Source organism: Alligator mississippiensis, chromosome 1 (assembly GCF_030867095.1).
Source record: "Alligator mississippiensis isolate rAllMis1 chromosome 1, rAllMis1, whole genome shotgun sequence".
Lineage (NCBI taxonomy): Eukaryota > Metazoa > Chordata > Crocodylia > Alligatoridae > Alligator > Alligator mississippiensis.
Genome location: NC_081824.1, coordinates 111,950,190 through 111,973,338, shown reverse-complemented (window position 1 = coordinate 111,973,338; position 23,149 = coordinate 111,950,190). Strand labels below are relative to the sequence as shown.

The 23,149-nt window shown below is 45.9% G+C and overlaps 1 protein-coding gene across 1 annotated transcript in view; it reads right to left on the bottom strand.

The window, feature by feature from the left end:
- Positions 1-22,322, bottom strand: part of LAMA2 (laminin subunit alpha 2) — a 630,290-nt gene extending 607,968 nt beyond the window's left edge. Inside the window, exon 1 of the mRNA XM_019479551.2 lies at positions 22,202-22,322. Within this exon, the coding sequence (XP_019335096.2) occupies positions 22,202-22,286 (85 nt within the window). The 5' untranslated portion in view covers positions 22,287-22,322. The remainder of the gene's footprint in view (positions 1-22,201) is intronic.
- Positions 22,323-23,149: the final 827 nt, after the last annotated feature.

The following is a 23,149-nucleotide window of genomic DNA, read 5'->3' as shown; positions in this document are numbered from 1 at the left end:
ATAAAAGCTGTAGTCTGTCTGTCTAGAGGTCTGGCTGGCTGACAGAAACAACCAATCAGAGAGTGAATACAGTGTTAGGAGAGGAGATGGTGGCACACGCCAACATGGTGGTGGGGACACAGGGGCCAGAGCTGGCTTTGACCCCCGGCCCTGCTCTCTGGAGGTGGCGGCAATGGAGGGGCAAGGCCAGCAGAGCTAATCTCACCCCTGCCCCTTGCTCCTTGGAGGTGGCAGTAGCAGCGCGGGGGAGCCAAGTCAGGACTCCAGGTCAGGAGCATTGGCCTTGCCCTCCCCCACTATCTGCATGCGGTGAATATGGAAGGGGCCCTGCAATGGTGGTAGGGAGCATGCGGGGAACATGAATTGGGGGGGGGGGGTGGGCCAGACAAGGGGAGCAGGGGAGCAGGACCAGACACTGGGCTCTATTCCTGCTGGCCTCCTGGCTGAGGGGAGTAGCCCCAGCCCTGAAACTGCGGGAACAAGGATGGGGGAAGCAAGCCTGGCCCTGGGCCTCTGTCCCCACCCCCGCCAGCAGGCGACAGAGCAGATAGGCCAGTGGTGCTGGCCCCACCCCACCCAGCAGCAAGGCCAGCGCTGCTGGCTTCGGCCCCCCTGTTCCCTGTGGGCCATGAAAATGGAGGAGACAGGGGGGACCAAGGCCAGCATCACTGACCATGCCCTCCCAGTATTGCAGGCAGCAGCAATGGAGTGGATGGGGGGTGGCCCAGCCCTGGCCCTGAAGCAGCTGGGGGAGGAGAGGAAGAGCGGCCCGGCCCTGAAGGTGGGGGGAGGGGGGACTGGACGCAGAGCAATTGGCTAGTCTTAAATACAGGCAGTCCTCAACTTACAAAGTTTTGAGTTACAATGTTTTGCACTTACAACGTTTATAAATTGACACCCTGTTTCAACTTTCTGATGTCAGTTTTGACTTTACAAGGCTTGATCCAATGCCACGTCACGCCAGCAAACAAGTTCGCTGCATCACCCATCTCCCTGGAGAACATCTGTCCTTGGGCATTTTCTTCCTTGGACATTTTCTTTAAGAAAGCAGACAACTTTCAGCCAAGACTCCTGAGAAGACTCCAGCCAAAAACCCTTCAAAAAGACCAACCAAAAGCCCTTCAAAAAGTGCAGCAAAGTCACCTCAAAGAAGGTCTTCCAAATCAATATGATTGTTATTTACAATATAAATACATTAATGTAGCTATATTACTCATCTATAATTGATTGAGTACAAAATTCTAGGTTATTTTTGGTGAAATTAAGGTATTGGGCCTTAGTTCAGGAACCAACCCCCCATTTATAACATTATTTCCTATCGGAAAATCATTTCCAAGTTACAACATTTCGACTTAAGACTTGGTTTTCAGGAACCAATTGTGTCGTAAGTCCAAGGACTGCCTTTATTAACTTACTTTATTTACTTTGTTTGTTTTACATGCCATCATTCCCAACAAAGCCTCAGGGCAGCTTTCACAAAGAGGACATAACAAATGATAGTACAGGAGAAAGAACCAGAGAACAAAACAAAACAACGTACACTCACAGTGTATAAGTTGAGTTTTAAAACCCAATTTTTGACTCTTAGAATTCAACCTTGACTTATACACCATATTACCATCTGCTGCAAGTGGCACCAGGCTCGGCTGGCATGGCCCAGGCAGTGCTCGCAAGGGATGGGGTGCACCACTAAGCGATGAGCCTGGTGCTGCTTGCAGGGGACAGGGATAAGGACAGGGACTGGGCCAGGGCCAGGCTCAGTGCTTGACTGGTGTAGCCCCACCCCTGTGAGCAGTGCTGCCTGGGCTGCACCAGCTGAGTGTCAAACCCAGTCCCATCCACTGTGAGCAATGCTGCCAAGCACCAAGCCTGGCCATGCCAGGCAAGCACCAAGCCACTCACAGGAGACAGGGCTAGGCTTGACAATTGGCAGCACTGCTTGCAGCAGACAAGACCCAGCTCAGTGTTTAGCTGGAGCAGCCCCATGCCCTGTGAGTGACGCTGGGCTCTGTACTTGGCTGGCATGGCCCATGCAATGGTGCTCACAGAGGATAGGACCGTGTCAGCCAAATGCCAAGCCCAGCCTTGTCCAATGACCCGGGACTGGTATAAGCCAGCCTCATGTTTCTGATCCAAAAAGTTGGGTCAATTTATATATCAGATCTACGAAATGTGTAACTTTTTGGATTAGAAAAATGGGGTTGACTTATACACTGCAACAACCTATACACCGTGAAATACAGTGTTTGAAGATATCACATAAAAATTACAAATGACAAACATAAACTAAGCAAATTCCTCTTCAATACATGCTCTTCACTGGATGCCTTATAGACCCTGTCTTGTAGACTTCTATGGAAAGGAATGAAAGAAATCTGCTTCACTACTAGGAAAGTGTTATGAATTTTAATAAGCACACTACACTAACATTTTAAAATTGCAATTTCAAAATGAGCCAAACATCTCTTTGCTTTGGGGAATGTATTGGTATGCAAATGTATGATTTAATAATTACTTACATTTATAAAACAACAGATTGAGCAAAGCAATTTTCTATTATACTAAGACAGTCTGATAATTATTTTGAGACTCTCTTGAAACTAAAATTTTGTTCAAACAAGGCATAAATATCAATTCAGATATTAATGAGTTAGAAATCCATCCTGTCATTACATGATCACAACTCCCAGAAGTCTTAGCCTTAGTATAGCCTAATGAAATGGACTTGCTGTCCCAAAGAATGCCTCAGAATTTAGGACCTTGATCTTGCCATTTGTTACATGTTAGAAGAGCAATGTGCCTGAGCAGAACCCAATGATTCCCTAAATGGGCAGAGGGGTCTGCCTACACACATTTTCTTGCTTGATATAGACCTAATCTGTAAGAAACCAACAGCTCTAGTCCACCCTGTTTCTTTGCACAAAACCATCACTGACAATACTGGGAATGCTGCATGTGAACAAAAGGAATGTATGGTCTTATAGCCAAAAATACAGACATACAAATATAGATGTGCCAGTTTAATTACAGCTGGAGATTTTGCTGACAACTGTAATGAAGATTGTTCCGGTGTTTCCATTCTAGCCCCCACTTTTCCTGTTACCCTTTTTGTATTCACCTTGCTTTAGGGTTGACATTTTTGAGCTAGAAGTTGTCTTGAGGGTAACATTTCTTGGAAAATCTGGGCAAAACCTATCTAGCTTGAGAAGAGGGGAGAAAAGAAGTATATTTTAGTCCATAAGGTTCTATTTTGTCCTACCTTCTGCTTCCACTTAGAAGGCATTCTTACTATGTTATATTACTTTTAGGAGTCAGATAAGTAGAACAGAAATTTTAAATCTGGCTTGCAGAGAAACATATATTGAATTTGAGAAAGAAGTAAATGTTTGAAACTTTGAGCTTGCTGTATTTTTGAGGAGATGTTTATTTTTTAGATTTCATAGATTTCATAGATATTATAGCTGGAAGGGACCTTGCAAGATCATTGGGTTCAGCCCCCTACCCAAAGGGCAGGAAGTCAGCTGGGCTCAAATGATCCCAGCAAGATAAGCATCCAAGTATTTTTTGAAAGTATCCAGAGCAGGTGCTTGTACCACCTCTGGGGGGTGCAAACACCCCCATTCAAATGCTTTTAAAATAACTCTTTCCCCATATTCCAAATGGAAGGGTTCTCTGTCATACACTGAATTGCAACAAAATACACATAAATGTCCTACCTCACAGCCCATTAAGCACTCCAGTGATAGGAGCAGATAGAGAGCCTGTTCTTCCATGGAGTGCAAGGAGATCCCACAGAGAAGACCCACCATAGCTGCTCTTCTGCCAATTTGGCAGTAATAGACTGGAGAGGACCCAGGAGTTGGCAAAGGGGGGTGCTGCAAGTGCAGCATCCACCCCCACCCTCACCCACCCAGTAGCGCAAGCAGACCACACTGCTGGAGCCTCTAAGGACTTGAAGTCCGCAAAGCAGGTAAGCACCCCCCCATTCCCCTCCATGCTCCGAGGCATGTCCACTCCCCTTCCCCTGCTGTTTTCCCCACTGTCTCAGAGGCAGGGGAAACTTCAGAGTCACTCCTGCCTGCTCTAGTCAGGCTGCACAGGGGTTAGGCTCAGCTGAAATAGCCACAGCTAGAGTGGCAATGGGGAGGGAGTGGGTTTCCACACCCTGTCCACTCCCCCAGGAGACACAGGGAAGAGGAACCCTCCTACCCATTACCACAGCTACTGTCACTGCCCTAGCTGAGCCCAGCCCCTGCACAGCCAGCCTGGAGCGGGCAGGACCAGCTCTGAAGATTTCCCTGCCCTCAGCACAGCAGGAAAGCAGCAGCAGCAGGACAGGGATAAGGAGAAGGGAAAAGTAGAGGATGTACCTCTGAACATGGAGTGGAAGGAAAAGGGGCTTCTCACCTGCTCAGAGGACTTTTTTAAAGCAGTATGGTCCAAGCTGAAAGACGCAGCCACATCACTGCACTCCCTCTGGATCCACCCCTACAAACAGATAGCTATGGTACCATGCAGTAAACACACAGAAAGCTAAAGCAAACCTTGTTATTGTTTATTGTACTTTACCATGACTAACCAGTGATGTATGGGCTGCTTAAGACATACCAGAGGAAAACTGAAGTGATTCACACTCCCTAAGGGATGCAAAGACTCTGCGGATAACCCTGCCAAGGAACAATAACAGCTTCCAACCTGAACCCTAGCCCTTATTGGCTCTGAGCTTAACCCAGTCCCAGTCCAAGCCCTTGAACTGCTCTCAGTCCTCATTTTAGCTATAAATCAACAATGTGAGCCTCCCAAAAAGTCAGGCAAATTCATTATCCTGGTCCTACATATAATCTATCCAGAATGTAGCATCACACCTTTAGCTAACCATACCCAAACCAAGCCAAAGCCAGATCTTATTCAACCCTATCAGAGTAAGTTCTTAGACTAAGCTCCTTGGGGCAAAAACTATTTGCATCTTCTGGAGTGTCAAACACAGTCAGCAATCTTTCCTGTTTGGTGCAGGGGGCTGGACCTGATGGTCTTCTGAGGTCCCTTCCGGCCTTACAATCTATGAATCTGTGAATTAACTTTAATCAGGCTCATTACCTCAATTTTCCCCCTGCCACCAACTGACCTATCCCACACATGCTACAGCATTGGATTCTTTTCTAGAAAGTATGCTGTTAGAAAGATAAGCATCTCCTATGCCTATTCTATCAACAAGATTTACTTCCTGAAGTAATCAGCATTAGTTGGCATTGTCTTGCATACATTCCTGACTATTGGGATTACAAATCTGGTAATTCTAACAAGGACGCCTTTAAAGAAAGGTAATTTACATGCTTAAAACACCATGCAAATCCCCTTATCTCTCTGATAAAAATTAAATCATTCTACACAACTCAGAGTGTATGGTTTGTCACTACCCACTATGTCTAGAAAAAGTAGGGGGTTTTTGTTCCACTGGTAAAAAAAGAGGATAGAAAAAGTATGACTGATATACAACCTACTTCATGAATGAATTATAAGGAGGCACTATATTTTTTCCACCCCATTTCACTAGGAGTACTATAATCTAAAAGTTAGTAGTCACTTTGGCAACTAGACATTTTATTGTTACACCCAATAAAATCCTCTTCTACTAAAGACCTGTTCTAATTCATGCTTGTGATCTCATGCTATGATCATCCAGCAGTTCTGGAATTATCAAGAGCATTGCTTATTGGGTATCTAAAATGAGAAATCAATTCAACAATGGCCAAAGATTACAGAAAACTATTGGAAACACTCCTGACTAAAAGATGCTCACTTCATAAACCTTTCATTTTTAACTGATCATATAAATCATCTAACATAAAGATGAGCATTTTTTTGTTTCTTTCAAATTCTACATACAGGAAACACTGCTTTTAAAAAGATAGATCTGCCAGCATTAAGACTAAATAGTGATTATTGGTAATATAGAAACAGCATTCTACTTCTGGACTGTTAAAATGTAATTAGGCACGTAAAAGCAAAGCACTGGATGTTTTCTAGGAATTAATGAGCAGTTTGACTGCATCTTGGACCATTAACCAGAATGGGCCACCATTAATCCCAAGGAATCATTTGGACCATAGTAGTTATTGCTATCATATGATTAAAATAGGATATAAACAGAGGCTTTGTGGTATAAAAATATGAATAACTTATTTTCCATGTGCTGCACAAGGCATTCATGGAAAGTTACATTATCTGGTCAGACTGCTTGCACTGGTTTCAAAATTCAATTCCATTTATAATTACTTATTCCAAACCTGAAGTGGCAAGGAAATTGTCACATGGAGCTTGGTTTGTTAGCAGTCTTCATCTTACTGAGAATCTCTCATTCTTCTTGATCTTTATTCCTAGAGACACGACTTTGGGGGGAAATGCAAAGATAATCATTCTTCCCCAGCTTTTTCCTCAGAGAGAGAGCAAACAAACAACACCGTTTGTCCCCTTGATAACATTTCTGGGAATGAGCAGTGACAGGTTGTATACATCAGCAGAATGTGTGTTGGAATTAAAAAGAAAAGCCATAAACAACTTTTGAAATAATATTTTCCTTTCTTCCTTTAAAAAAATGAAGTTCTTATTGGCTACAGAAATAGTAACTGTAGCCAAGGCATCAGGTCACTATGGTATGGAGCAAGGTACATAAAAAAGATAGTTGCTACCCACAAGAATCTAAGATCCCAATTTTACTACCTAATTTTACTGCCTTAAAGTAGTACCATGGACCTTATTTAAAATAAAAGACAGAGTGTATACAAAAATAGACAAGAGAAATAAAAAAAAACAGTTACTGCAAACATTTGTCATCATCTTTGATCAGGTGAACTGATTAAACATGTATATGATCGTAATGCCTAGGTACCCTCAATATGAGATGGCATTAAGCTAAACACTGTATTAACAAAAGTACAAGCTCTGTCTTGCAGAGCTTCTGCCATCTGCTTATCTATTATTTTCACTAGACCTTATCAGGTTGACAAAGGATAGCTTCGTCCATCAACTGTTTCAAACGTTTTATTTTCTAAGATATGTAGTAGAAAGAGAAATAGGAGAAGAACACAAGTAAAGCAACACTGACTATGGCCCTGGGCATAGCTTGGAGAAATTAATGAATGACTGAATGTAATAACTTCAGCCTTTCTTTGTTCCTCCCACACAGTCTATAGTTCCCCCTTATTATTGCATTAAAAAAACATGCACAAAAGCTCTTTTACCAATTATACTCTGAGCACTACAGACATTGAAAAGTTTCCAAATGACCCCAAAACCTACAATAAGGCAAGCAGGCTCAGCAAGCTTTCCCCTCTAGTCGCCAAACTATGAAGGTGGCACAAAACGTTCACAAGCTTTGCCGGCAAGCTTGTCCCACTCAGTGTCAAAGCTGCAGCTGGGGGAGTTGAAAGCTGTAGTCACATGCATAATCAATAATGATAGGGTATGCATGTAAAAGCTGCCTGCCCACTCTGAATTTAGCAAATATTTACCATATTTACTGTATGTCCATACAGAAATGACAAGGAGGGAAAAGCACACTTAAGCAGACCCTAAACCCACACAGGCATACAGGCTTAAAACAATGAGACTAATTTAGAAGGCTTTCTGCACAGCTGCAGAAAGCTCTTCCTGCTCTAAAAAAGAAATGTTGTGCTTTAGATATTGTGAAAATATATTTCCAATTAAACATGTATTTCCAATTAAAAATACATGTTGTAAAGACATTTCTCTCTGAGAGGGGCAATGAGCAGTGGAACTGTAGGCTAATTATACCATACTGCACCGTGAACAGAAAGTAGCTCTGTGCATCTAACAAGTGACTGGTTTATTCATTTTATGCTGCAACTGTATGAGGCATTTTAAACTATGCGCATAATGGTGTTTTTTAAAATTATAACTCGGGCTGAAAAACAACATCTATGGGGCTGGAAATGGCACTATGGGGGCAAGGAGGTGTGTCCAATAACTGGAACTACTTCAGCCTTATACACATGGTTTGTCAGCAAAACATACTTTTAGTGCTGCTCAGTTAGGGTACACACAGACATTCAGGGAGATTAGTGGGAGGTTAGATCTTGTAAAAAATGACCACCCAGTCGAACTTACTTTGCCCAGGTAAGGACCTTACACTTAGAAACTTAGGTCGATTTAAGTGTGAACAGTACGAAAGTTCAGGAAGGCTAGATCAGTCCAAAAATAGCCAACTCAATCTAAGTTAAGTGTACCTTGGAGGTAGTCTAACTTACATCTGGTCCAACAAGACCAATCTAATTGAACTTCTGTATAATTCCTAATGCAGCCCCAGGGCTGAGAAAGCCCAGACACTGGCCCCAGCCTTGGGGTTGTGCTTTTCCTACGTCTCCCCAGGCACCAGGCTTTTTTGTAGCCCCCCTGGCCACTACATGCCTAATTCACATGTACAACTGACGTGATGGCAGCTCACATCAATTGCTAGAAGAGAAACTCTCTTTAACTAGAAAGAAAACCTACCAAACCAAACATCCAGCATGCAATTAGTTTAGATGAAATTAGATTAGTTTGGTAATTTGCGCATATAGTCCTATGATTTACACACATGGCATAGGCAAAATTTTTGCAAGCCAAGTATTTTATAAAGGCCAATAACATATTTATTTTAGATAATGTTTCAGTTTTGTTGCATCTCACCTTCATTTTGCAGTGAATGCCGTATGTTCATACTCTCTCCCATTTGAGTATGAAGATTTAGAAAGAGCAGTTTTACATGCACCAAAGGAAAATGCCAGAGGGAAAGATCTCTAGTAGTTACTATAGACTACTTTGTTTTTCATGCATGTCAATTAATATTGGGGTCTCACTGCTACACAACTGAATTAGACCATTCAGTCATTAGCACCTGCACAGAGCAGTTGGTATCTTATGCTCACTATTCTCCATCAGCACACATAGTCTAAATGCAGAAAAGCCTATCACCAAGGTTATGGACAAACTTACATTTAAGCTACTTTAAAAGGGAAGGGGAAAGTTCAGCATGGTGCTTAGCATAGAAGTACATAGCAGATGTTATATCTGTTACATCTGCATGATTTTGCAGCAATACAAGTAAGCTAAGTCATCCTAACTTTGACACTGAATGAAGCAAGGTTAAAGTTGGAGCAGCTGTGCTGCACCTGTAGTGTCATAAAATAATGCAAATCATTATAATACCTTGTACTCGTATCCTTTGATATCAATATTGTTGACTGAGCTTCTCCAAAGTGCCAACACTGCCAAATTGAATTTGTGCAATCAAGGAAACACTAGAAAATCTGTTTAAAATACCATGAATTATGGCTAGGGACAGACATTACACACAAACTGGTTTAAGTGATCAGAAACTGGTTTAAACCTGTAACAGAACATAAATTCAGCTCACATAAACCAGTTTGGCTAGGGACAGACATTCAAAAAGCCAGATCCTGAATTGATTCAGCCTTTGCAGGTTAGTCTAACCTGCCTAGGTTGAACCAGTTTGTAACAGAGCAGACATGCGGGCTCTTGCCTATAGTTGCTCAGACCAGGAGCCAGGGGTGCTAAAGCCACCTCTTGGCTGCAGGAAAGCTGGGGGCTGGTGTGGGAAGCGCGACCAGTCCTGGCTTCATTGGGCAGGGAGAGGTTTAATTCCCCATCTCTATCCCACCAGCAGGGACCCAAGCCATGTCTGCCAGGGGCTCCCCCTCCCCTGCTGCAGCAGTGGGGCACCATGACTCGTGAGGCAGAGGGGGGCAGAGAGGAGGGTTAGTCTCCCCTCTACCCCCACTAGCAACTGGGTCTGCCCACCTCACGGCCACACTCACACCCAGAAGGGGAATAGGCCACTCCTGTCCCTTCTACAGGACACTGGAGGGATAAGGAATAACCCTTGTTCCTGCCCCTACAAGGGGCCCTGCTGGCCAGCATCTGGCCATGCCCCTACTCAGCCACTGCAGTAGGAGGAGACAGGGCTCTTGCCATCATAATGTCAGGAGCTGAGGCACCGGGGTCCGGAGCCCCCCCCAGCACCAACCCCATGGCTGCCAGCAGCTTTCCTCGCCCCGCAGCCTCACCCTTGGAAGAGGCTCAAGCTTGAGGAAACTCCCACCTTGCAGCGCCAATGGCCAAGCAAGCCACGGCCAGACTCCACAGGCTAAGCAGATCCAGCCCATGGATGGCCTTTGCCTGGCCCCCAGCGGGACCCTCAGTCCTAGTGGGTCATGCAGCTGGGCTGGGGATGCTCCACAGCTGGACTGCCTTTCTCAGCAGACTGGCAGCAGCAGGCCCCAGCCCTGTGGTACAGGCAGGGACCAGCACTGCACCCTGACCCTGCACCAGCTCCAGGCTCACTTCTCCGGGGTAAGTAGCAGTAGTGCAGGAGACGCGATCCTTCTCCCCCTACTCCTAACACTTCCAAGTGCAGCCAGCCAGAGCCAGCACTGGGCTGCCCTGCATCTCTGACACAGGGCTGGTGAGGGTCCCCCAGATGTGACACAGAGATGCAGGGCAGCAGGGTGCCAGCTCCCAACGGCCAGCAAAGATGCAGGGCAGCCTGGTGCTGGCCCTGGGTGGCCGGTGCTTCCAAGTGCAGCTGCCAGGAGCTGGAATCAGGCTGCCCTGTTTAAAAAAAAAAGTCTCTGCCATGTCAGAGATGCAGGGCAGCCCAATGCTGGCTCTGGCTGGCTGCACTTGGAAGTGCCAACAGCTGGGGAGGAGAGGGGTTTCTTCTCCCACACTGCTGCTGCTCAGCCCAGAGAGATGAGCCTGGAGCCGGTGCGAGATCAGGGCTGCAGCGCTGGTCCCCACCTGTACCACTGGGCTGGGGTCTGCTGCCACTGGGCTGCCAAGAAAGGTGGTCCAGCTGCAGAGCACCTCCTAGCCTGTGGAGTCTGGCCCTGCCCCACCTGGCTGCTGGAGCTGTGAGGGGGGAGTTTCCCTAAGCCTCTTGGGAGGGGTGCAGGGTGAGGAAAGCTGCCTGCCAGGGGTCAGGGCTGAGGGAAGCTCTGGACCCCTGTAGCTCTGCCCACCCCACAGTGGGCCACCTTTCAGTGCTGCCCAACATTATGATGGCAAGGTCCCTGCCCCCTCTTGCTGCATTGGCTGGGCAGTGCCATGGCCAGAAGCCAGCCTGCAGGGCCCTTTGCAGGGACAGGAAACAGGGTTATTCCTCCTCCCTCTGGTGTCCCACAGAGGGGACAGCAAGGGCCTATTCCCCTGCAGGGATCGAGTGCTGCCGCAAGGCGGGCCCTGCCGGCCAGCATCTGGCCATGCCCCCACCCAGACCAGGCTGCCAGTGGGGGTAGAGAGGAAACTAACCCTCCTCTCTGCCTCCCTCTGCCTCATGGGCCATGGTGCCCCACTGCTGCAGTCCCTGCCAGAGAGATACAGATGGGCAATTAAACTCCTCCCTGCCAAGACCCCTGCCCCTGCCTGTCCCTTTTCAGGCTGGGGAGCAGAGGGGTGCAGCCAGCTTGGCTGGGAGGGAACAGATAGCCCCACCCAGCCCAGAGAGCATGCCAGGATGCTGCGGTTCTCTGATTTATCTTAAAACAGCAAAGGGTCTGGGACAGACATTGCATAAACTGGTTTCATAGATTCATAGATTCATAGATGTTAGGGTCGGAAGGGACCTCAATAGATCATCGAGTCCGACCCCCTGCATAAGCAGGAAAGAGTGCTGGGTCTAGATGACCCCAGCTAGATACTCATCTAACCTCCTCTTGAAGACCCCCAGGGTAGGGGAGAGCACCACCTCCCTTGAGAGCCCGTTCCAGACCTTGGCCACTCGAACTGTGAAGAAGATCTTCCTAATGTCCAATCTAAATCTGCTCTCTGCTAGCTTGTGGCCATTGTTTCTTGTAACCTCCAGGGGCGCCTTGGTGAATAAATACTCACCAATTCCCTTCTGTGCCCCCGTGATGAACTTAAAGGCAGCCACAAGGTCGCCTCTCAACCTTCTCTTGCGGAGGCTGAAAAGGTCCAGTTTCTCTAATCTCTCCTTGTAGGGCTTGGTCTGCAGTCTCTTGACCATACGAGTTGCCCTTCTCTGGACCCTCTCCAGGTTATCCGCATCCTTCTTGAAGTGTGGCGCCCAGAATTGCACGCAGTACTCCAACTGCGGTCTGACCAGCGCCCGATAGAGGGGAAGTATCACCTCCTTGGACCTATTCGTCATGCATCTGCTGATGCACGATAAAGTGCCATTGGCTTTTTTGATGGCTTCGTCACACTGCCGGCTCATGTTCATCTTGGAGTCCACTAGGACTCCAAGATCCCTTTCCACCTCTGTGCCACCCAGCAGGTCATTCCCTAGGCTGTAGGTGTGCTGGACATTTTTCCTCCCTAGGTGCAGCACTTTGCATTTCTCCTTGTTGAACTGCATCCTGTTGTTTTCTGCCCACTTGTCCAACCTATCCAGGTCTGCTTGCAGCTGTTCCCTGCCCTCCAGCGTGTCCACTTCTCCCCATAGCTTTGTGTCATCTGCAAACTTGGACAGAGTACATTTCACTCCCTTGTCCAAGTCACTGATGAAGACATTAAAGAGTATTGGTCCAAGGACCGAGGCCTGCGGGACCCCACTGCCCACAAACTGGTTTCAGCCATTTTCAAACAGGTTTATGCGCACTGAATGTCTGTTCTGTTACAAGTTTAAACCAGTTTCTGATCACTTTAACTGATTTATGTGTAATGTCTGCCCCTAGCCTTTCAAAATGGCTGAAACTGGTTTAAGATAAACATGGTTGAATGTAGTATTAGACTTAACTGATTTTGATCAGACTGGTTTATGAAATGTCTATCCCTGACCCCTTCCTGTTTAACTTAAACCAGAGTCCCCCAGCATCCCAGATGCTTTGCAGCCCTGAGCTGGACTGTCTGCTCCAAAGAACAGGGCTGGCCCTGTCTCTCAGCTCCCGAGCCAGAGTTCCAGCAGAGACTTCAGGCACAGCAGGATTTGCCTGGCTTCCCCCTGCCCTACCCCCACCTTGTGACTTGCCATCCCTCTTTCCCATCTCCCACAGCATGGACCCCATCCCCATAGACCCTCCCCAGCATGTGGTATGCTAGCTAATGTTGAGAGGTGTGTGTGTGTCTCCAATTTCACTGGGACAGGACAAAGGCAGACAGGACAGTGTCCACTTATGGCTTTTTGGAGCTAATCAGCATGTCAGTTGGTAAGGTCCCTCTGTTCCTTCCTTGGATAAAGCTGTTTAAGAAGAGTTTGAACTAATGAGAGAGGCTTTTCTTTTCTTGATGGACTGCTAAACTCTGTGTTATCAGCTCCCTGCTGGCTCCCTCACCTGTCAGGATTGCTGCAGACAGTATGAAGAATCAGGGAGAGGGAGAATCAAAGTATCATCAATAGATGCATGCACTCCACCCCACCCCCCCACCTCAGAGTGCTAGCCAGGGGATGGCAACACCCCTGCCCCTTAACCAGCCGGTGGGGAAAAGCCTGGGCCATGAATGTGCAGGAAGGGTGGGGATTTAAACCCCTCCCAAATCAGAGAGTCCTGCTGGGCCTGGCCATGCCCCACCTCAGCTCAGCACTATTAAAGGGGAAGGAGGACTGCCCTTGTTAGAATATGTTTTAAAATATGTTATATCTATGCTACGGTTATGCTTATGCTAAGCTGCCATTTTACATGTATTTCTATTTTGTAGAAAAAGAAGTAATAAGAGTGTGTGTGTGTTTGTGTGTATGTGTGTGGTGGGTGTATGATTGATAGTTGGATGATTGCAACAGGTATTAGACAGACTGATATGAAATATTTGGAGTAAACAGAGATAACTGACAGGATGAAGTGCAGATGGTGGTCCGAAAATGTGGAGGTGATATGAGTAAGAACTGAAAAACAATGAAATGTAAAAACAATATGTAACCGGCAACAGAGTCCAAAAATGAGCTCAAGTGAAAAATTAAATGGTGATTAGTGAAGGAGTCTCTAGGCATCAATCAAAGTCTGCCCCATGAAAATAAAAGGGCAATGAAGGCTAAGCCCAAACAGACACCTTATCCATCAACACTAGCCTACCCACACATTGAGAGAATTGAAGCTGGCGCCCCTCTTGACTGAACATCGCCTTAAAGAAACCTTCAACTGGCCACCACAGGGTGACTCCAAGTAGCATAGATAGGTGACTTAGTGTGAATGAAGTGTATGGTGTGAATGAGTAATAGTGATTTTTATATAAGCTGCTAAGTTTGCCTCAGTTATCCATATAGTATGCAGTAAACCTCGGTTTGCTGAACCCGTGCATTGGTCATTTATCCTACATGCTAAAGCCCCCTAATTTCTAGCCTGAGCCACTGCAGGCATGTGCCTGCATTTCCTCAGTCGGGAGGGAATGTCTGTACACTTGCAAACCAATTTAACGTAGGCAGGTTAGACTAACTTGCAATGATTGAATCAATTCAGGCTCAGGCTTTTTGAATGTCTATCCCTAGCCTACAAGGTAAACTACACTTGAACTTAAAGCAGGGTGAGCAAGTACATCTTGAGAAGTAAAGGGAGCAATGGCTTTAGTTACAACGAGGAGATCTATCAAAGGGTCTGGACACACAACACATTTACCCCAGTGTAATATATATTGTTTTTGTACACTGGTTTAGATTACACCAGAAGCTGGAGCAGGGAGAGGTGGCTATTCCAGGGTAGCAATTTTGTGGGTGGTACCATTTCTTGGATCAACTGCTGGTTGGGATAGACTTAGACAAGCTTTCAAAAGCAATGTATTCTTCTTCAGGTCTAAGGAAAAACTAGGTAAAGTAAAAGGCTAGTTTCTCAAGGTGGACAGGGCCTCACTACTAGGTGACAGTGAAGCAGGTTTCAGTTCTGAGGTCATTACCAATGGTCCATCTGGTATGCTAGAGAGTTCCCACTGGAGAAAAAAGCCAATCTTCTCTTTTTATTGCACTAATTTCCACAGTCTCTTTCAACTCTACTTTTCAGTGGCAGTAAAGCAACTATGCCTACTTTTCAGTGGCAGTAAAGCAACTATGCCTACTGCTGAGGCAGTTAAGAATGACAGGTTCTTATTATTTACAGCCATGAAGTTGTACTGTGACTTAGTCTGAATAATTTTTTAATATGACAATGGCTCAAACTCATGAATTAGGAGAGTAATACTCACAAATATTATTGACAGTTAGATGTAGGACAACGTATAGCAATAGCATTTGGATAGGTTACTGTGCAAGTATGTTTATTATTCACCCAAAGGTTTCACAATGGTTCTCTGGCATGTCACTGTTACAGCTGCTGTAGACCTTGTAATGACATTAGACTGTGACTCAGAGATTTTCTGCTAGAGAAATCTAGCAGTGAATGCTGTCCTAGTGAAAACTCTTATTTGTGATCCTAATGAGTAACCCAGGAGGTTGTATTGCTAAAATAATTGATTGCAATAACATATTACTTTCTATACATTTAAATTGAGAAGTATTAATACTTGACAGAACAAGAATCTCATGTTACTTCAAGTTATTTCTGAAAATTCTGTCACTTCAGAGCAAGAACAGCAGTGTGAAATAACCTCAGTCATATTCAACAGTGTCCATAGTTTTATTCTTCACCTCACACACTACAAGGATGTTTCAAAAGGGATCAAATTCCTCTAGGTACCTCATTAAATACCATTTTCTCTTCTGGATTGGGAAGGACTTCTGAGCTGCCATTAGTTAAACAGGTACTAGGCCCTGGTGACTGGCCACAATAGCTGCTTTGGATGTATAATCATTGCAGGATACTGTGTTGTACTGAAAAGACCAAGGAGTTAAGCTTATAGAACGATAAAGCTTGTTTATTCTGAGAGTGGTACCTTCCCTACGGTTCTGCTTCTCCTTCCTGCAATCCCCCAGCAAATGCAACAACTTATACATAACACCCTTAAAGGTATCCATACATCTTCCTGCTTTACATGTAACATATAATATCGGTAGTTTAGTTCAACCCATAGTTAAAGCACACTTTAACAGGTCTCTATTAGTTTTTGTGTTGGCTTTCTAGCTATAAGTGATCTTCCCAGTTTCTCTGCATTCTCAATCCTTATTGGTTCAGTTCTTGTTTGGTTTTCTTGTTCTGATGTCTTTATTTCTGTGTCAGTTACAGTCTCCACTGTCATTTCTTGTTACTTTTATCCCTTTGGTGAATCTCGTGATGCTGATTCTTTTCTCCACCTTTCTCCAGTTGCAAGCATCGTCTGTTCCTTCTTAACACCTGTCCTTCCAATGTGACTACTTTATACGATCTTGGAGGTATTTGATGGGAAATTGGGATCAATGTCTCAGCTTGCTTGTGCTCGTTCCCTCTCCTGCAGCCAACTGGCTGCCCTGTTGATTTCTGCAAATGCACAGCAAATGCCAGCATGAACTAAGGAACTCTGGGACTTGTAGTTCTTATATCTCATAGGAAGGCACACTACTCTGTCTCTCAAACAATAAGTCCTAGAGTTTCAATAAAGAAATATCATTCCTTGTAAGTCCTAGAGAGTGGCTATGTCAGGAAAAATTCTGGGAAAGCTGGATTTCAATTTTTTAAAACTTTTAGCTTACACTTTAAAAAAAGCTAGAGTTAACTTTTTTTTTTAACTAGTTAAAGTTAAAAGTTGACAGCTGAAAAATATAACTAGTTGAAGTTAAAAGTTAGCCATTTCTTTAACTGTTTAACTTTTTAACTAGTTAATTAACTAGTTAATTCCCATGACTGGAATACTCATAACACAATTTATATAACACCTTACTCTCAAGTCTCCACACACTGAGGGTAGATCCTACTATCTGAGTTATTATACTGTGCCCATCACATTGATATCTGAGCATCCTTGTGGTTATGCACAAAGTAGGCTTACTAAATTTAGACCTATAAAGAGGTTGTATGACTGCTATTCCACATAAAAAATATAGGAATAGTGGAGGGAGGTGATACTTTGCTACTGAATAGAGCTTCAACAATAATGACAACTACTTGTGATGATCACTACTCATCTTTACAATGCCATCACAACATAATGAAATGATAGGACACTTTGAAATAATACGTCACTATGGGGTTCTAGTTCATCTATTCTCTTGTCCTTCTAGTGTGACTAGTGTAAAGAAGAGGCCAAGCTTTTCTTATTTCCTGACTGCAGTCTAGTGATTCTGCATATACAGGAGACCAGGCAAAATGAAAGGATCTTCCATCAAACTCCAGTAATGACAAAGATAGTCCCAAAAAGAGCTGCACATGTACCTAAAACCACTGACCAAAAACTGTGGCACTATTCTATTGCCTACTAAGCTGGCAACAAGATGTTGTTCCGTGATACTCAAACTAAATTTATCTTTCATTTATTACATCTTACTGCATTTCTGTGGCACCCCAAGTAGTAACTTTTCTTCAGATTCATATTCTGTCACATTGAGGAACACTGTATTTAATGACATAACATCACTTACTTATGGAGTAAGATGTTCCTCACTGTGAATATCAGGTTCTGTCCCTTTGTGTTCACACCTTTCAAATATTTATTGGGTTTTGTTCACTCTCCTGATAGACATTTAGCTCTTTTAACTGCTGTCTTTAAAAAAATGTAGCCCTTCAGATTTGTACATATTTTTGTTACTCCTTTCTAGGTTTCCACCAATAGCTTTATTTTCTTCTTATGTTGTGGCGGATGGTAGATGAAGCCCACTCTGGCTTTTAATAGGCACATTGTACTTCTTCATGGCATGTTTGCTCGAACTATAAAATATTCAAACCTATAAGAAATAGCATTGTAAAACATACTGATTCTTAAGTCTTCAGTTTATGAGGAATTCTACAAAAGTGCACACACACACTTAACATTCAGTCAACAGAACAACAAGTAACATATGTAGCTGAGAGCATAACAAATTAAATCCAGGTTTCTGACCACAATAAATCTCCAAGCAACTTAAAATATAGAGTTACTGATTGTTCTCTTGTCTGAGGTGCAAGATGATCTTAAACTCTACATTTATAAACAGCACATGGAAATGTATTTAGAAAACATCATTTAAGACTTCAGAAGTGCTCACGACGGGTTTCAGAGAGTTTTCACTCCTAAAATTTCACAGAATGCTACTAAAAGGGCAGCACTTATTATGCAGTGTTATTCATTAAATAAAGATTAACAGAAAAACCTAGAGCATCACTCAAACTTAAGGCCAATTCTAGTCCCACTGGGTACAGCTACATGAGATGCTTTACTACGCATTAGACTAATTTAATGCACAGTAAAGCATTAGCATCTACATGTACACAGCAAATACTGCACAGTACATTAGTGTAATGCGCCATCTTCTAGTACCTGTAGATAAAGGTACTAGAAACTGGCACACTAAACTAATGTACCAAAGCACACATGTAGATGCTGACCAGGAGCAAATAGCTCCTGCTCAACATCTACGTATGTGCTTCTGCACATTAGTTTAATGCATTCCTAGCTCCTGGTCAGCCAAGACAGCGGGGGGCCACAAAGGGCAGGAAGATCTGTCTTAGCTTGGCAGGAAGGTGCCTCCCAACCACATGGAGACTGGGACCTGTCCTGATCTGCCAGGCAGCTGCTTCCCAGCCTCCCAGCCACGTGGAGATCATGCATGTGTAGGCGCACCCAGCTAGTCTATGTGGTAGCAAAGAGTGTTACAATTCTCACTGATGTCCAGTGAGGCCAGAATTTTCAACCCAAGGAGTAAAAGGATCTTATTTAGCAATAGGTGGATCTCTCTAGCACCTCCTAGCAGCTCTAACACAGCTTTAAAAAGAAATTAGAAAAAATCCAAATAAAATAAAAAACTAGCCATCCAATCCTGGAATTCATCAGTGAGGTCTAGGCCACACTGGCACTTAGTTCAACATTTAATACCAGAAGTTCTAGAGATGGATTACTGGAATTCAGTTAGACAATAATACTAACAGTGAGGCAGGTCAAAATTAAGAAGTGGTGAAAATCAAAGACTGCCACTTCAATCCTCGGAGGAAAATAATAACCAAGTCTCATCATCATGGACCTCAAAAGCCAAGACACTGATCAAAGAAAATCATATTTTCCAATAATATATGATGGTGGGTGTAGGGAAGGACAAAGATTAAAAGAAACTATGGGAAAGCATGTATTTATTTAGCTGCAAGCTAATTTCTTGGTGAAAAAAGCAAATGGCAGTAATGGTAAATGCATGCAACACCATATTTCAAATGCTCTATTTTAAAATCTGGCTTACTCTTCAGCATTTAGCAGTGAGTCAATTTCCAAATGTAGTCTACTTGTCCAGCTAGGATTTCTTTGCCATTAGTTTACCATAACTATTTCAGTTCTACAAAGACTTTAGTCACCTGCCATTTATCTTCACACAGATAAAATTAACATTAGGGAGCCAGGTGCTTGTGATAATGCATCATATTTTATAAAGTAGATGTCAAGTCCCTCTACTAGCAGCTGAGGTGGATTGAAAAGCCTTAAATGAATCTAAAGCTGTGTGTTACTCTCAGCTTATAGAGGGATAACTGCGGTCAGTTAGGAGCTTGTTGTTATCCCAGCTATTTTGATGCAAGATTTATCATCACAGCCCCATGCTATCTTCTTACTGAATTTTTTTTTAGCAGGGTTTAAAAATGTTGGAGGAGCAAGAGGGGGATATTCTGGGCATGTCTACATGAGACATTTACTGCAGCGGTGCCTAATTAGCTCTGCAGTAAATGTCTCGGCATCTACACGTGCAGTGCTATTAGGACGGAGTAAACTAATTAACTCCACCTTAGGTTGGTACTTGTAAATACAAGTGCTATCCTGTGGCAGAGGTTTTTACTCCATAGCAATACACATGTATGTGCTGATGGGCTGGCTGGGGCATGAGGGTGCAACCTGCCAGAGAGCTCTGCACTGAAGCACCCTTGTGCCTCAGCCAGCCCTTCCACAGCACGGTGAGCCAAATCAGAGTATCCCTGGGTAGGCAAGCTAACCCCCAGGCCCTCTTCCAGCCAAGGCTGCTCTGACCTGGCTCAATGTGCGGTCCCAGGAGCACATTCAAACACAATGCCCAGGAGGAATAAACTCCAGTGCAATGTGCTGGAGTTTATTGTTGTGCATTAATTGCATGTGTAGATGTGCCCTCTGTGTGTGTACTAGGATTGTTTCTGGGGTGTAGGTTGTAGCCTTGTTGGTCTAAGGACATATTCTTTGGGTAAATCTGGTATCTTTTATTAGGCCAACTAAAATAGTTGGAAAAAATATTCTCTGCAAGCTTTGGGGTACAAACACCCTTCTTCAGGCAGAGGGAGCATCACCCCCTGCCCAAAGAAGGGTGTTTGTACCTGAAAGCTTGCAAAGAAGAATTTTTCTAACTATTTTAGTTGGCCTAATACAAATCTCAGATTTACCCAAAGAAGCTTGTCTACTAGGAAAGATTTTTTTTTTAAAGCTGTGCTAGTAGAGTCATAGCCATAGAGAAGTATGGCTGGAAGGGACCTCCAGAGGTCATCTAGTCCAAACCCCTGCCTGACACAGGATCATCCCTATCCAAACTATCCCATACAACTGTAATCTAATTTAGACATAACACAGACCTCAACCCTGACACAACACAGACCTAACACCCTAACCTGTCACAGGTAAAAGGGAACCACCACAGCCAGTGCCCTGTAGATGTTGTCAATTTATGCTCAAGCAATCCTGGTTAGAGGTGGCCATGTTCCCTATAAAAGGGGAAGGCAAAACCCCCCAGAGTCCAAACCAATCCGACCACGGGGTAAAATTCTTTCCTGATCCCACATATCATGATCGGTCTGATCCTGATTTTGTAGAGCTGATTGCTGCTCCTATCATCCCTGGAGCTCATCCTTGAATCAAATTTTCCCCACTGCAGAATGAGGACAGACAACCCAGTGTGCGCTCCAGCAGGGCAGCTTTCTGATCTCACTCAGAATGATGCAGCTCCTGGGGGAGCTTCCACACATCTGGAGTCAAGACACTTTGTGCTTACACTGCCTGGGGGGGCTGGTCTCACCTTGCATGAAACCTGAGGGCCACGAGCACTCAAGCAGAACTTAGGGCATGCTGCCCTCCAATTATGGGGAGGTGCATAAGCAGCAAGAAAAGGGGGGCAGAGGGAGAGAAGAGGCTAGCACTGAAAGTCACAGAATCATAGAACATGAGGGCTGAAAGGGACTTCAGGATGGCATCCAGTGGTCCTCAACCTTTTTTGTGCCAGGACCCACATTTAAACATCAATGACCAGTCCTGACCCAGTGCCCCTCACTCCTGACCCACTGCCCCCAGCCCCCAGGCCCTAGCTCCCCAGTGTGTGGGACAAGGGGTGGGGGAGCCCCTCACAGGCTGGACCTCTGCCACCCTGCAAGGGAAAAGCCAGTTTCCCATGTTTTTCTCCTTTAAAGGCTAATCCATGTTTAAAGTCTGTTGGTCCATTTTTAAAGTCCCTTTCATATATTTGTGCCACCCACTTTTGGGGTCATCACCCATGGGTTGAGAAATGCTGATCTACTCCAACCCCCTCCTCGGGATCATCCCAGCCTAGGGTGGCCATCATACAGTACAGTCTGGTTGTCCTCTATTGATACGAAACCGGATGCCTTTATGTCCTCTATTTTTTCTCTCGGTGAGAAAAAAATAGAGGGCATCAAGGTTTCTTGAAGAGAAAAACAGAGGGCATAAAAGCGTTGGGTTTCGTATCAAGAGAGGACAGAGTAGGAGAAAACTGGAATGTCTTCTAGGACGGCCACCCTCTCCCAGCCGGGGCTTTGCCTCCCCGGGGCTTAAAAACTTCCAAGGATGGAGGCGGGGGTGAGACACTTTTTTTGTTTTCTGCAAAGATCTAGTTGGTGTAACAAAAGCGATCACCACAAGTCCCGATTCCAAGGCTGGCGAAGCGTGTGCCTGGAAGCTCGCAAGGAGCAAAGTTTCCAGCTGAGCCGGTGTCATCCAAGAGATCCCCTGTGCCCGCAGACGCGGGTCTGCCAGGGATGGAGAGGCCAGCGCCTCGCTGTGCCCGTCCTGTGAGAAACTTTCCCCTCCTCTCTCCCTCCCCTCAACTTCAGCCGTGCCTCTCTGCTCCGCCACCTGCCCACGCTGCCCTCCCAGCGCCGCCTGCCCGGCCCGGGGCCACCTGGTGCCCTCTCCGTGGAGCCGCGCCAAGCCCAGCCCGGGCTGCGGGAGTCCCCTGGCGGGACTGTACCTCTCTGCTGCGCTGGCGCGGAGCTGCTAGCCCACCCGGCCAGCGCCGCCAGCACCGCCAGCGCCGCCAGCGCCGCCCGAGCCATCGCCGCCGGAGCCGCCGCCACCGCTTCCCCGCCGCCAGCCACTCCTGGACGCGCCGCGGAAGGGAGCTGCCGAGCCCCGCCGCCCGCGGGACGAGCCCGCCCTGCCCTGCCCTGCCCTCCCCGCCCCTCCGGCTGCTTCCCACGCCGCGGGCCGGGGGCCTGCCCCCGAGCGCTCTCTGGAGGGGACGCCTGGGAAAGGGCGAGGGGACCGCCGCCCGCCGCCTTCAAAGCCTGAGGCACGGGGAGAGGCGCAGCTATCTCCTCACAAGTCCCGCCGCACCCTTCCAAGGGTCTGCAAGGCAGGACCCCGCTCCAAGCCAGACCTGGCTAGCCCTCTTTCCAAATGGGTACGAAAAAAGTTGAGAGTGGCTGCTCTGGATCAGTGGCTTTTGATTAGAATCCAGATGCCCCTCCATGGAGCCTCATCCCGCTCCAGAAGTGCATGTCTTTTTATTACAGGCTTAGGTCCTGCCAGGGGAGCCACAGCACAGGGGAAGTCTGAGTGGTGAATGCCGTGTGCCCCCCAAGGCTGGGGGGGCACAGCAAGCTCCCGTCGTTGGTGGCAGGACTGTGGTAGCAGCAAGCGGGGAGCTCCCGCAGGCAACTGCAGCGCTGGCAGCGGGGGAATGGCAAGCGCCGACCAGCCGTCGGCGACCACATGCAGACGTCGTCACCAGCCGCGATCGTGGACCTCCTGCAGACACCGCAAGCCATGTCAGCGGTGAGGGGCAGGGGGGTAAGCGGCGACTGCCCACAGGTGCTGCCGGCACTGTTGGTTGCACCTTTTTGCAGGGGGTGCACCGCCATACACAGAGGCTGCACGTGCACCCGAGTACACCCCCTGCTCATTGCCAATGGTCTGA